This window comes from Phaeoacremonium minimum (genome assembly GCF_000392275.1).
Source record: "Phaeoacremonium minimum UCRPA7 unplaced genomic scaffold PA7_03_scaffold_582, whole genome shotgun sequence".
Taxonomy (NCBI): Eukaryota; Fungi; Ascomycota; class Sordariomycetes; order Togniniales; family Togniniaceae; genus Phaeoacremonium; species Phaeoacremonium minimum.
The window spans coordinates 35,094-49,919 of NW_006921484.1; the positions used below are offsets into that span (position 1 = coordinate 35,094).

General features: G+C 48.9%; 2 protein-coding genes across 2 annotated transcripts; one reads left to right on the top strand and one right to left on the bottom strand.

Moving 5' to 3' along the window:
- Nucleotides 1-5,205: 5,205 nt before the first annotated feature.
- Nucleotides 5,206-8,393, top strand: UCRPA7_8186 (putative vacuolar membrane protein; the record flags this gene model as incomplete). The annotated part of the gene is made up of 6 exons (XM_007920705.1): nucleotides 5,206-5,217; nucleotides 5,270-5,521; nucleotides 5,574-5,693; nucleotides 5,748-6,626; nucleotides 6,676-7,011; nucleotides 7,062-8,393. The coding sequence occupies 6 exons, from the start codon at nucleotides 5,206-5,208 to the stop codon at nucleotides 8,391-8,393; spliced, it is 2,931 nt and encodes a 976-aa protein (XP_007918896.1).
- Nucleotides 8,394-8,619: 226 nt separating this feature from the next.
- Nucleotides 8,620-9,328, bottom strand: UCRPA7_8187 (putative lipoate-protein ligase a protein; the record flags this gene model as incomplete). Its single annotated transcript, XM_007920706.1, has 2 exons — nucleotides 8,620-8,706; nucleotides 8,906-9,328. 2 exons carry the CDS (start codon nucleotides 9,326-9,328, stop codon nucleotides 8,620-8,622), a joined length of 510 nt encoding a protein of 169 aa, XP_007918897.1.
- Between the last annotated feature and the right edge of the window lie 5,498 nt (nucleotides 9,329-14,826).

Genomic DNA, 14,826 nt, shown 5'->3' on the forward strand with positions numbered 1-14,826 from the left:
CGTGGCTCACAGTCAATATCCCGCTACTAAAAGGGAGCATTCAAATGTCACCAGTGCAAACGTTGTTTTGCTCATGATCCACTACCAAATCCCTAAATGGTTCGTCATTCATCACCACAAGCCTCCGTAATTAACATAATCCGTCCATGTAACTCCGTAGCCTCTAACGCTCCACCAATGTGAATTGATCGTTTTGGGTATCGCAATAGTAGTTCCAACTTGATGCCAAACCAGCATCGTAGCTTCAATGAGCTTTGTCATTCTCTCCGTCTTCATCCTTCTCATCAACGCCATTCTCCGTTACCTCCTTTGGGCTCGCGAGGCTGGGGCTTGCCAGTCCTCCAATACTTCCATTGACGCTATCTGCCCGGCCGTGACCTAGCAGCCCGCTGCGCACACTGGCTCCATCACCCGCAGTGCCACCCATGTTCTGTTTGGCATAGTAGCTGTTTCGTTCACTGGAAAGGATGCCACCCGTTGCCGAGTATATGCTCGTTCTTTCGGCGGCCGACCTTGCCTGATGCAAACCCGGCGTTGCCGGCATCCCTTGCGTTGCGTCGATGTTCGCACTCAACACGGAGAGGGGAAGTGATTCCCGGCTGCCAGAGAAGAGAGATGAGGGTGCCAGTGCTCGTACCGAGGCATCAGTATCCAAAGACCGGCGTCTCCTGCCTCGGCTTGATGATGCCAGCGTCAGAATGGATGCATTATCGGTTAATAGGTTGTTTGCAGTTGCGGAACTGTAGGTCATGGGGTGATGGGCGTTGCTGGCCGACGGCACGAGGTGTGCGGGTATTGCAGATGCGGGTGAAGTCGTTGGGAAGGGTTGGTTGAAGTGTATGACTTGCGAATTTGCATTGTTGTTCGCCGTGTGGTTCGAGCTAGCTCCGTTTGGAGCCAGCGATTGTATGGTGGTGAGCGTCGTGGTAAGAGAGCGAACCGAAGGAGCCGGTGACGAGAAGGTGCTGTCCCCTCTCCTCGACTCTACGCCGTTGGCTGTTCGGCTCGTGCCAGCTACAGACATGTGCTCATGATCTGTGGACACGGTGGGTGCGACAGAGCGTGCACCGCCAGCAGTGGGCGGAGCGTGTCCGTCAAGGGAGGAACGTCGTGATCTTGAGCTTCGTCCGATTGATGTTGCGGATGTTATGCCACTCTGTCCGGTTATTCCGCTTTGCGCAGTGGAGATCGAGTGATGGCTATGTCGGGCGGCGCCATTGCTGATGCGACCAGACTGTGGATACGGGTTGTTGTTTGGCTTTCGTTTCCTGGTGAGCTTCTTGACCCACGTAGAAAATGGCCGCCGCCGACCTTGCCGGTCTGTGTGAGCGTCGGTCATCGCCATAGCAGGAGCAGGAAGAAAGTCTAGCGAGAGAGATGTCGTAGAATCGGTGACGCTGACAAGAAGCGAATATGATAAACGTGGAGTGAGAGAGCTTCGCTAGGGTCTGGGCCGAACTTAATATATTAGAAGCAACGGAAGCGGAAATCTGGGGTCTAAAGGGCTTGGCACGCCATTTAGTGGAAGCAGCTCAGTGAGGGTGACCCCGATTCGTTAGTGCTTTGAGCCTCCCACGTGACGTCACACCTATGCCTATGTGAGTTTCAATCTTCTTGCTCAGTCAGTTCTGTGCAGTCTATCAGATTCTCATTGCCCCTTTGAGCTGCAGGCTCACACCTTGCTGCCGTATCTTGAACCCTGGGTGCACGCAAGTCGCTTTGTCTGCTTACCGCGCCATGTTACGACGATGTCAATCAAACCGTTGCCGGGGGATGTTGTGGCTCAAATCAAGTCCTCCATAAACATCAACAATCTGAACAGTGTGATATTGGGTCTCCTTAGAAATTCGCTCGATGCCGAAGCCACCAAGATCAACATCTCGTTAGATTACAGTCGTGGAAATTGCTCTATTGAGGATGATGGTCTCGGGATCTTGCCGTCGGAGTTTGCTGAGGAAGGCTCTCTTGGCCAGCTGCATTGTACGCCACTACAAGCTGTTACGTGGGTTTATACAAGCTAATAGTCAACAGCTACTTCCAAATTCCCTCCCCGGACAGATTTATACGGCCAAAATGGCGTTTTCTTGGCTTCCCTAGCAGCTTTATCGTTGCTCTCTATCACCTCTCATCACCATGCTCATCATTCCCACAACTCTCTTAGCTTCCATAACTCAAGGCTCTTTGCTCGCCACACCCCGGCCTTGCCAGAGCAAAGGCTTCTAACATTTCCTCATGGAACACGCGTCACAGTCCGTGATCTGTTCGGATCCATGCCTGTCCGCGTCAAGCACCGAGCAATGCAAGCAACCAAAGGGATCTCAGTTAGAGAGTGGGATCAGCTGATGCTTGACGTCCTGGCTTTGCTTCTTGTATCGCCTAGAGCGGTAATTGTCTCGATCCGTGAGACATCATCTCGCCAGAACTTAGCTTTGAAGACCAAGCTTTCATCCAACACTCTAGAGCCCACCAAATCAGTACAAAAGCCGGACCCCTTGTCTCGCGTACCTAGTCTTCTTCAACAAGCCTCTCTCTGCGACATTAGCGAGAAAAAATTATGGGTATCCCTGGGTGCTTCTGGCTCGGGGATCTCTATCGACGGCTGCATTTGTCTAGTTCCCGTTGCTACAAGGCGTAATCAGTTCATCAGCATAGGAATCGAGCCGCTGTCGAATGACGGCCAAAATAATGTGCTCTATGAGGAAATCAACAGGGTTTTCGCGAATTCCGCATTTGGGTGCCTTGAAGAAAATGATTCGGACGGAGATCTGTTAGACAAGACTGAAGGCTATACAAGCAGAGAGCTGAAGGCCAGAAAAGGAGTAGATCGCTGGCCAATATTCTCCTTAACGATCAGTCTCGACAAATTTACAACAAAGGGACAGACGGGGATAACGGAGATCATCGATGGCCGTGACACCGCCTTGAGCGAAATTCTACATCTCCTCAGAGCAATGTTCTATGAATTTCTCAAGAGGCATCTTTTTAGACCCAAGTCTGTTATATTGTCAGCTGATAGTTTGGCCAGCAGTAGTAAATCGAAAAATCTCGATGGCAGCGGTTTGAGGTCCAATACCCCTTTCAGTAGGGCACAGTCGCTGAGAAGGCAGGGATCGCGGATGTCCGATGGCGGACAGGCAAAATCAGGTTCCCTTTCTCCGGCCCCATCGCCACTGCTCCATCAAGTGCAATTGCCTGAACGTCCTTCTGATACAGCAAGCTCTCCATTTGACTCCTGGTCAAGAGTCAAAGCTGGCCGTTTATTACCAACCTTCAAGGCTGATGCTGTCGAAAGCAGGATCATCACATCTAGCACAAAAACTGGAAGTGTTGAGCACTCGGGCATAGAAAGCGAGCTATGTGCGAACAACGGAAAGCGTACGAGTCCGGAAAGACCTTCTCTATTTGATTCGGCTGGGAGAGTCACACGCAAACCTTTCGAGGATGTGGATGTTGCTAATCTAGTCGGTGACAAGAACAACAACAATCCGCCCACTATCTCATTCACAAGGCCAGTAGAAGAGGAAACAATCACCTGGTGCAATCCCTTGACGAAGAAGCCTTCGATCGTGAACACGAGAACTGGTTTCGTGATACAAGCCGAAAGGGTAGATCCAGGGCCATCCCCGGAACCCGCTCCACAGGATAGGCTCGTATTCCCGGGAAACGTATCCAACCCACCTAAAAGCACTCACTTCACGAAGAACGATGCTTCTTGGATTGACGATATACTACGAAAATGGAAGAATCCCGTGTTTGAGCTGACAGAGGCGCCAATCCCTCGACTTCCCAGTGCCTTAGATACGTTGGGGTTTGGATCGGAACGAAGTAGGCATGATTGTCACGAGCATAGTCATCTCAGTCTCCATACCAGCCATGAGATATCAGCAATGGATACTTCAGGGCGTCTTCATAAGGACGATTTGCGCAGAGCTCAACTTCTAGCGCAGGTTGACAAGAAGTTCTTACTGGCGAAGGTTCAGTCTCAGATTATGGAAAGGAAAGAATCGGTGACGCATGATGGCATTAATGCCCGCGGGACACGCCCATTTCTTATCTTAATCGATCAGCATGCGGCCGACGAAAGGTGTCGAGTTGAGACACTAATGAGGGATTACTTTGACTTTTCCGACTTTTCCGACTCGAAAACTAGGGGTTCCGAATGGAGCTCAAAGACGGAAGTTTTAGAAAAGCCTTTACGATTCGAGTTGTCTAGTCGAGAGCGGGAGCTGCTCGAGCGGTACCGTTCCTATTTCAGCTATTGGGGCATCGTCTATGAGCTTTCAGTCAATAAGTTTCGTACAACTGAAGTCTCTATTACGAGATTACCACCAAGCATTTTAGAACGCTGCAGATCTGAGCCGAGGTTGGTAATCGAGCTCTTACGAAAAGAGGTTTGGAAGATGAATGATGAACCTTCCACCTTCCGCACCGACCCTACTACGAAGATAGCATGGCATCTTAAGAGCGATGCAGAGGTGCAATGTGATGATCGCTCATGGGTGTCCAGATTCCACGGATGTCCTTCGGGGATTTTGGACTTGATCAACTCCAGAGCCTGCAGGAGTGAGTTGTCCTCCGAATGATGCTTGATCTGTTGCTGACATTTCACCAGGCGCAATCATGTTTAACGATGTTCTTTCTGTAGAAGAGTGTACCAACCTTTTGAGGAGATTGGCTAGTACTGCGTTTCCGTTCCAATGCGCACATGGGCGGCCATCAATGATCCCCCTCTTAGATCTAGGCCATGATGTCGACGCTACGGATACGCCATTTGATGAGTCGTTCACTGGCGATTCATTCGCGTCGAGATTCAAAGAGTGGAAAAGTGCGATGAAATAGTATAGAAAAAATCACGAGGCGCAACGGCCTCCTATTTTTGCGTCTCTCATTTTTAGAAACACCGAGATACCCTATAATCACGAGTTTACGATTGAATTTCTACACGCCTCGTTCCCAGAGTCCATGCATACTAGGTAAGTTGGTGACATGTGCCTTGCAGGCCCCACCAGCCCCCGAATTAGTGGCGACCAGGGTCAAGCCACAGCGGCGTGAGCTCCAACAGCACTTGGAGCTTGCGGAAGCACCATTGCTTCGTCATCGCATGCAAAGTACTCCAGGCTCCCAACATTGAGTCTTGCTCAATCTTCACATCGTGATATGTGCCTCAACAATCTATCGGACGTCTGAGACTCACAGAAAACGACCATGGCTATCTCTGTATGTATCCGTGCATGGCAATGCTTCTCGTGCTAACCCCGCTCGCGTACAGTGGAAGTCCTTCGACTTCTTCGAAGTCAGCCAGGTCAGACTCGCCGATGACGACACGCGCACCTTCTTCGAGGGCAACGACATATCGAGTGTCTGCTCCGGATCCGATAGCCTGTTTCTCGGGAGCTACGATGGCTACGTACGAATAATCGGGCCCAGCTGGAAGATCGTCCGAAGCTTCCAAGCGCATGATGCTGGCAGCATTACACACATGCGTCAAGTGGAAGGCACGAGCATGCTAGTCACGATCGCTGTAAGCGATTCAGGTCATATGTGTTGTTGGGACAAATGTTGATGAGAAACAGGAAGATCTTGGGAGCGAGCCCGTGCTCAAGGTATGGGCACTCGACAAGCTTAGCAAGAAGACAGGCATGCCAACGTGCCTGAGCACTTTAAGTGTCAACAACGGCAGGAAACAGTTTCCGGTTGGTCAATGTGTCAGAATTGACCAAAGGATGAGAACGCTAATTCTATAATAGATATCGGCCTTCACAGCAACAGAAGATCTTTCCCAACTCGCCGTAGGATTCGCGAATGGAGCAGTCACAGTTATACGAGGAGACCTCATCCACGACCGAGGTGCGAAACAGAGGATAGTCTACGAATCTGAAGAGCCGATTACAGGCGTCGAACTGCGGGTACATGAAAGCTTGACGACTCTCTTTGTCTCGACCACATCTCGAATATTGAAATTGATTGTCTTAGGAAGGGGTCAAGGCCAGCCACCGCGAACGGTCGAGGACCAAGGCTGTGCGGTAGGATGCATGACTGTGGACAAGAAGACAGGCGATATTGTCGTGGCGAGAGAAGACGCGATATATTATTACACTCTTGAGGGGAGAGGCCCGCCCCGCGCGTATGAAGCACCAAAGAGCCTGATATCAGTATATGGTGACTACGTCGCTCTTGTATCGCCTCCTGCTTCATCGCCCGCAGGCGGAGAGCCGGACAACATTCGCCGGCGTTTCGGTGCTGCGACGGCCGATGTGATTTTCAACGCCTCGACTTTTGCACTCCTAGAGACCGATCTCAGAGTGATTGCCCACACAGAGTCTCTGATATCGCAGGTCAGAGCTATCGTTCAGATTTGGGGAGACCTCTATACACTTCTTCAGGATGGCAAGGTTTACAAATATCACGAGAAGACACTTCAGCAGAGGCTTGAAATGCTTTATCAACGGAACCTCTACCAATTTGCTATTGCCCTAGCTCAAAAAGCCGGGATGGATGCCCAGCAACAGAACGTCATTTTTCGAAAGTATGGCGACCACTTATATCAGAAGGGAGATTACGACCAAGCGATGACACAGTATATCAAAGCAATTGACAGCACGGAACCATCGCAAGTCATACGAAAGGTACGTCCAGACACTTGAGGACATGCTGAGACCAGGCTAATTGTTAAAGTTTCTTGATACGCAAAGGATACACAACCTTATCGAGTATCTGGAGGAGTTGCATGAGCACCACCAGGCAACGGCTGATCACACCACTCTACTCCTGAACTGCTACGCTAAACTAAAGGATATCGATAAACTGGAAAAGTTCATTAAGTCGCCTGGAGATCTGAAGTTTGACCTTGACACGGCGATCTCTATGTGCCGTCAAGGTGGCTACTTCGAGCAGGCCGCTTACCTTGCGACAAAGCATGGCGAGAATGACCTCGTAGTAGACATCCTGATTGAGGACTCCAAGAATTACGATGAGGCCCTCAATTTCATCTGGCGTCTGGATCCTGAAATAGTAAGTAGCCCATGTATTTCAAATGGACCAACAACACTAACTTGTCAAAGGCCTACCCATGTCTCATGAAGTATGCTCGAGTTCTCATCGAGCATTGTCCCAGAGACGCAACACAAGTGTTCATCGACTATTACACAGGCAAATATCGACCAAAGATTCACCGTGCCGTTGTTATTGATGAAATCGCAACCCCCTCTGGCGGCGGATTCACAGCAGGCGCGGCGAGCGCTGTCCAGAATCTTACCAATCTGCTACCTTTACCATATATGAATACATCTGCGGTCGCCTCACCGGGTACACAAGGCAACGTAAAGCCCACGATAGGGGAAGCTGATCTCGTTGTTGATGCAGAGGATGCCCCTGCTCCAAAGTACACACCTCCACCTCCACGGACAGCATTCTCCTCTTTCATTGACCATCCCGACGAGTTTATTATATTCTTGGAGGCGTGTCTGAAAGAGGAGGACTTGTCCGATTCGGACAAGACGGACTTGTACACAACACTCTTCGAGATGTACCTGCACAAATCAACGGAGAAGAAGAATGACCAACACCGAGAGGATTGGGAGCAGAAGGCGAAGAAACTGATCGAGGGCCGTAACATTCCAATCGAGAACTCCAATGTTCTCCTACTCTCCCACCTGTCGGACTTTCGAGACGGAACGACACTGGTCAAGGAGCAATCTGGGCTGCTTTTCGACATCTTCCGCTCATACACATCTGCGAAAGACACTCGTGGTGCAATCAAGGCCCTGCGCAAATACGGCCCTGAAGAGCCACAATTATACCCAGCAGCTCTGGCATATCTTACATCTGACCCCCAAGTGCTAGACGACGCCGGGCTCGATGAGCTCGCCAATGTGCTGGCCAGGATAGACAAGGATGGCCTGATGGCGCCGTTGCAAGTCGTCCAGATGCTTAGCAAGAACGCGGTAGCCACAATGGGCATGATCAAGCCGTACCTCCACGAGACTATTGAGCGCGAGAGACGAGACATCGCGTCAAACAGGCGGCGAGTGACCGGGTTCCGCACCGAAACAGAACAGCGACGCGTCGAGATTACGGACCTCGGATCGAAGCCCGCTGTGTTCCAAGCCACAAGGTGTTCTGATTGTGGCCAGACGTTGGACCTGCCAACCGTGCACTTCTTGTGCAAGCACAGTTTTCACCAACGATGTCTGCGCGGCGGAAATGGCGTGGATGGCGAGTGCCCACAGTGTGCACAGGCTAATGCTACCATCAGGGCGATCAAGCGAGCACAAGAAGAGAATGCAGACCGTCACGAGTTATTCAAGGATGAGCTAGAGAGGAGTGAAGACAGGTTTGGCACCGTCGCTGACTGGTTTGGTAGAGGAGTCATGGGAGTAACGAATGTGGAATGAGTTGTATGATTAAGGAGTTGGGGTATCATATTTGTTCAAGGATGCATATAAAGCGTAGATACATCACCTTGCCGCCAACAGGCAAGGATTGCTTTCTGAATTCAAAGCTCTTCTGAGTCGTTTCCAAAGAGCCCATTCAGCCACGTGCCCACAGGTTCGGCCATTTGTGCCTTGGACGTCTTGAGAAGGTCCCTCCAATCTGTGATCCGATGAAGCAGCTGACCATTCAGTGCATTGCTATCATGTAGACCTGACAGCGATACTTCTTGTATCTCTCCATGGCGAGCAGTAATTGTAGCTTGAAACTTTGGTACTGTTAACATTGTTATCTAGCGTAGAGAGAGGGTATACTTGCATTTGATGGCAGACCAGATGGTAGACTCGGCCGTTCTCGAGGATCTGCTTCTGAAGGGTGCGTGCTGAATGTGAATTGTGGTGTCTGAGTGAAGAGCCATTCAATGGACTTGCTGGGTTAGCGTTATCGGGTCTAGAATCAGAACGACAACGCATACCTTCAGCTCGTTGTACCCCTTTGATACCAGGGCATCGTCTAACGCCGCATCTCCGACGATGGTGGCCACGTCAAATTCCCCGTACATGCCTCGGAACTCCTGCACTACGGCGTCCTCGAACTCCTCGTTGCCGACGTTGACGTTACGGATCTTGGAGCGGACACTCTCCACCCCACGAGCCTTAATGTAAGGTTCCGCCGGTGACTTCAGTAGCCGGCCGATGCTCGCCAGATTTGGCGATGACAAAAGACACGTACCGTGATGCAATGAGCGTAGGCGCGTGAGCTTGTACGCGGAACCAGAGATTTTGAAGGTCTGCTGCGCAGCGCTCCGTTCAGGCTCTGAGACATCGACCACAATGTCGTGCCGGTCGTTAACCCGCGCATTGCCGACGCCAAGACTTCGCAATGCTCGGACGACCATTTCAGCATGCTTATTGCGGTCAAATTCGGCCGGTGGGCAGATGACGCTGTAGTTGACATTCCCAAGGTCGTGAAAGACGGCGCCGCCACCGGAGCGTCGCCGCACCAGGGAGACCTCCTGCGGTGTACTCTGGTGCTGCACACTGCTATTTGACGGACCGGCAAGGCCGCGACGAACCAAGCCGAGGTTCACTTCCAGCCAAGGATTCTGGTTACGCCCTATGACTATACATGGTCTGTTGGTGTAGAGAAGGAGGATTGTAGATTCTGGGTGTGACTTTTGTAGTAGAAAATGCTCAATTGAAAGATTCAGAAAGGGGTCATTGGTCTTCGAGAGGTACACCTGGACACGATTTGCTGGGTGGGAGGCTGCATCGGTAAAGCGACGACATTGGGATATATTGGTCTTTAAGACTCTTGATCTTCGTATGACCGGGCTCATTAGAGCCATGAAGGGGACGTTCGAGATTGTGAGGCTTCGCTGAAGCGCATCTGCCTCGATCTCAAGAATTTTGATATCGAAGTGTTTCCAGCGGCATGGCCCATGCCCCCGACGGACGCTAAGCCTTATCCAGCTGAGTCATCAACAACGCTCAACCACTAACACTAGACCAATTTGCAAACCCATGAGCAATCTGTAGGAGGGAGTAGACTACTGTAAAATGGGTTTTGAATAATAATGTATGATAAGTGACTTGGGTATCAGAATTAGTCAGGTTCCAAATCGTGTAAATGTACTGCAAATCATCACACTATCCTTGTTTGTGGGCACAGCAAGTGCGGACCCAGGCAAAGACCGAGGCGGATACAGTCTATTTCCGCTACAGAGACAGAAGGGGAGGTATTAGTCAAGATATATGGGTGCGTTGAATTTCTATAAGTAGTGCCCGGACGAACCGAAAAGGTTTTTGAATTTCATGACTCTTATTGTGGGATATTATCATAAGATTCAGACGTTACTCATATTGATCTTTCTTTAAATTTACCATTACTTGTATAAGTCCTCTCATAATGAGTAGCTATCACAAGGTTGCTGTCCTAGGCGTAAGTTGAATCATCACTGTGTATCTCTTCCTTGAGATCTACTTGGCCAGTTAATAATTTACCTGCCAACAGAAAGGCTTTCTCGGTTCTGTAATCCTCGAGGAGCTTGTCAACTCAGGATTTGAGACAATTATCATCACTCGCAATCGGAATTCAATCCGGGGTACCCCACCCGGAGTAGCAGTCATTGAAGTTGACTATTCCAGTCTCGGGAGTCTCGCCGATGCACTCAAAGAGCAAGATGCTGTCATCTCAACTGTAAATGCATCGGCAATTTCCAATCAAATGGTGGTTATCGACGCTTGTATTCAAGCTGGAGTCAAACGCTATATTCCCTGTAACTGGAGCTCGATGTCCGCCGATCCCAAGGCGGTTGAGCTCGCTGCATACGGTCCGATGATACAGACACAGGAGTATCTCGAGCAGAAGGCCAGAGCAGGGGAGATCACATTCACCTCATTCTGCAACGGAGCTTTCTTTGACATGATCTTTACCGCTCCATTCGTCATTAATTGGGAGAATCACTCCGTCCGGCTTTATGACAAAGGGGTCCACCCTTTCAGCACAACTAGATTGACTACTATTAGTAAAGCAGTTGCTGGAGCTTTGAACACACCAGAAGTCACAAAAAACAAGGTCCTTTTCATCCACGATATTATAATCACTCAGGCAAAGCTATTGAGCCTTGTAAAGAAACACTCCCCACCCGGATTGCAATGGACAGAAGTGGCCGTGGATGCTGAAGCTGAGCTCAGAAATGCTAGCAAAAGTATTCAAGAAAGAGGTGTTGACTGGGAGAACACCGTAGCGCAGCTCACAGCGGGCCTTTTTGGCGGCAAATATGATGCAGCATATCAGTCAGTTGATAATGAGCTATTAGGATTGGGATATTTTGCAGAGGATGAACTCGAGGCGAAGGTGATTGAAAAGCTGAGAACTCGCGAGGAATGAGACTTGATACTATGCGAATTTGCGATGTCACTCTATTTTTCCTTGTTCGAGTCGCGCGTTGTTGTTGGTCAAGCTCCAGAGGGCATGTTTTCTAGCAGCCAGGACTGCGGATGTAATTTACATCCGCCGCCTAAGTACGAAAATGGCCCGCAGGATCACTTACAACATCACACCAATCATTGTGCTGAGACTGTGAGACCAGCTACCCGCATATGTACTAGCGGATGACCAATACAGGACCACGTCTCTTAATCCAAGACCACTACAATGCCATTTCTCAAAGACTCACAATATCGATGTATGATCCTCAAACCTTTTCTCGTGATACTGTTATAACATGCTCATATCATTCGATCATTTCGGAGTGTGATAGGGAGGCAATCGAGAATTATGTCTTCAAGTCGTGGAGATGGTTCAAGGCGTATTTCTAACGTGAGTGAATGACATATCTCCTTAAGGGATGGCAGCAATTTTCTGTGTGAAAGATTCTAACAATCATAGGCGTGTCTTCCATGTCAGAAGCGGAAGTCAAAATGCGACGGCGGTCATCCTATCTGCTCAGCATGTGAAAGGCGCGGTTTCATCTGTGAATATACAGTCCGCAAAACACGGGGACCTGGGAAAAGGTGTATTGTATATTTTCCTGCGAGTTTGAAACGGTCCTAATAACCCTCCAGTAAAGAGTACATACAAATGCTGGAGGAGAGAGTTCAGAAGTTGCAGTCATCCTTCGGGCCTAGTCAGGCGTCTCAAGGGTACCAAAATCAACCGGATACTAAGGGTAAGGTTCCTGAAATTCTAACCCGATTGCATCTGCCATCGCTAATCGAGCATATTATTGATTGGTTCAGCGGCCAATATAGAGTCTTCGTCATCTGCCGCTGCTCAAAATGATATATCAACATCGATTCTTAAGCTAACAAACCCCGAAATTGAAGCACTGGAGACCGAAGCTCGCAGTTCTACCCAGAATGTTGCATTGCTGATGAAAGGGTTGAGCTTCCTTTCCAAAGTCGATGTGCTTTATGAAAATGTTCAGAAAGTCATGAGCAGGATCAACCTCGGCGGATATCCCAGCACAGTCTTCACGCCTCTGCTTCCACAAACTGACGATCCAGGGCTGGTCGTGCACATCATCGAAGACATTAACACGATATATCCGTCAATGACTCAAGAAACACTTGCTGAGATTTTCAATCAACAATACGCTAGTGGGGGTGAAAACTCCATACAGCACCCGGGACGTTGGGTTCTGTTGAATTCCTATATGGCAATGCTACTGCAATGGAAGGTAGCGAATTCTCATCGACAAGACTTTGCGACTCTTGAATGGGCCTTTCTCAAAAATGCGTATTGTGTTTTCTCTGATGTCATCATTCGAGGCAAGGATCTGCTGAGTTGCCAAGGGCTTGTATTTTTAATGATGGCAATGCAAGGTAATGCTGATGTGTGGACTTCTTATCATGTGCTGTCTGCAGCAGCCCGCTTAGCTCAATTCCTTGGTTTGAATCGCAGATCTGTAGGGAAAGCCATTCCAACCGTCGAAGATGAGCAGAGCTTCCACACATTCTGGTTGATTTACATACTTGATGTAAGCGAGGCTTTGAAGTCTGGACTTTCACCCTGTATCCCTCTCAGCGAAGTCTGTTCCGAGCTACCGGATGAAACTCCGACAGATGGGATCGGTTGCGTTTCTGTCACAGGAATGGACAGACCATTAAACGTATTCAGTTGCAGAGCAAAACTTGCTGTCATTCAGGCAAAGATCCACCAAGAACTCTTTTCCGAGCTCGCACTCCAACAGAGTGCGGCGGACCGCTTCGTGGCAGCTGAAACTCTTCATAATGACCTGGAGGCGTGGAAAAATAGTCTTGCTTTCGAGATTCGCCCATTCTCCGAGGACACTGCACCTGATGATTTGGAGCCACAAATCATCCTGCTGCATTTCACATACTACAGCTGCATATGGAAAGTTGTGGCTGCCAAAAAACGCCTTCACTCTGGCCATTCATCGACTAACGAAGACTCGCAAAACTCTCAGTCTGACAATGGCGCCCGGGTTCCGATGGCCTGCATTGATGCAGCTCGCGGAACAATCCGCTTACTTCGTTACATGGATGCCGAATCTTTCACATTTCTATGGTGAGGAAGTCATGATCTGCTATACGACAGTCCCACTAATCACGACTATAGGCGTATTATTTGCTACCCCATCGCTGCCACTATCACGATTGTTGCGCATGTGCTGAATGATCCATGCAGCGTTACAGCAAGATCCGATGCTTGCCTAATTCAGGAATTTGTAGGTCTTCTACAGAAATATCACAAAGTTGAACTTTGCGATGTTGGAAGAATGTTGAATGGATGTGTAAGACTCCGAGATGTTGCACTTTCTGCCGTGGCTGCAGAAGGTATATACTCCGAGTCTCCTGGAATAAGCAGTTCAAAGAGTGGACGATACGTATCACAAGAGCAATTGAAGGTAAGGAATTCCTTCAAATACTTAATGCGCGAAATAGAGTTAACGTTTGGATCTAGCATGTAAAGACACAATTAGATTCCCATCATGATCATTTGTTGCTTGCACAGGGACTAGTTGGAAACATTCCAGCTTGCACGAAAGAAGTAAGAAGTGTATTTGCTGATGTTCTCGGGGATTTGAAAGAGCCAGGAGATGGATACGGTATCTTTGTTCCAGATCATCTGAAGCCTGAAAATCATAACTTTCGCTTCACTTGAGCTCTAACGCAGGGACTCGGCGTTTTTTTGTCTTTGTGGCGCACTCACCGGAGACAATTGCAGTGTCTTTTTTTGGGACAGTTTGACATCTTCTTGCACTTGTAAAAGCTGTCTCGATGGATTCTATCAGACGAAGAACACATAATTGAGAGTAATATCACACGTAGCTTGTTATGTGCTGTCCTAGCATCTAGTTGTCTCACGGGCTCTCAGAATTGAAACTCATCCGACCACCGGTCTGTCTGATGCCTTCATGACAATAAAAGATCACAGTGAAGTGAGTCACACATATGTGTCGGGGCTGAATTTGCCCAACTACCTAGTATATATATGCCTGAAAAAGCCAACTTTAAGTCGCTCAGCATTGCCAACCCCTTTCGGTGAAGGACTTAATCATTGGACTTTAACTTGAAATTTACTCGACAACATGAGAAGCTTCAGACTATTCGGTATTTTGGGATTTGGCGTCATGACCTCCTTTCCCACCTGCATTGCTATTGGTACTCCGCTCAAAAATTTTCAATTGACGTGCCCCGATTTCTGGTATGAGAACAACGGACTTCTAGGCAAATGCAAGGGCAAGAATGGAATGATTAGCAGCTCTATTGCATCTATCAACTTGGACTACTGTGTTGAATGGAATGGTACATATCTCGAACCGAAACATGAGTGAGTGGCAGTTATTTCTAGGTCACTCGATTAAAGTCATTACTAACACACCCCAAGTCATAACGATAAACTGTCTGATGGTTGCAAAGACTGCCT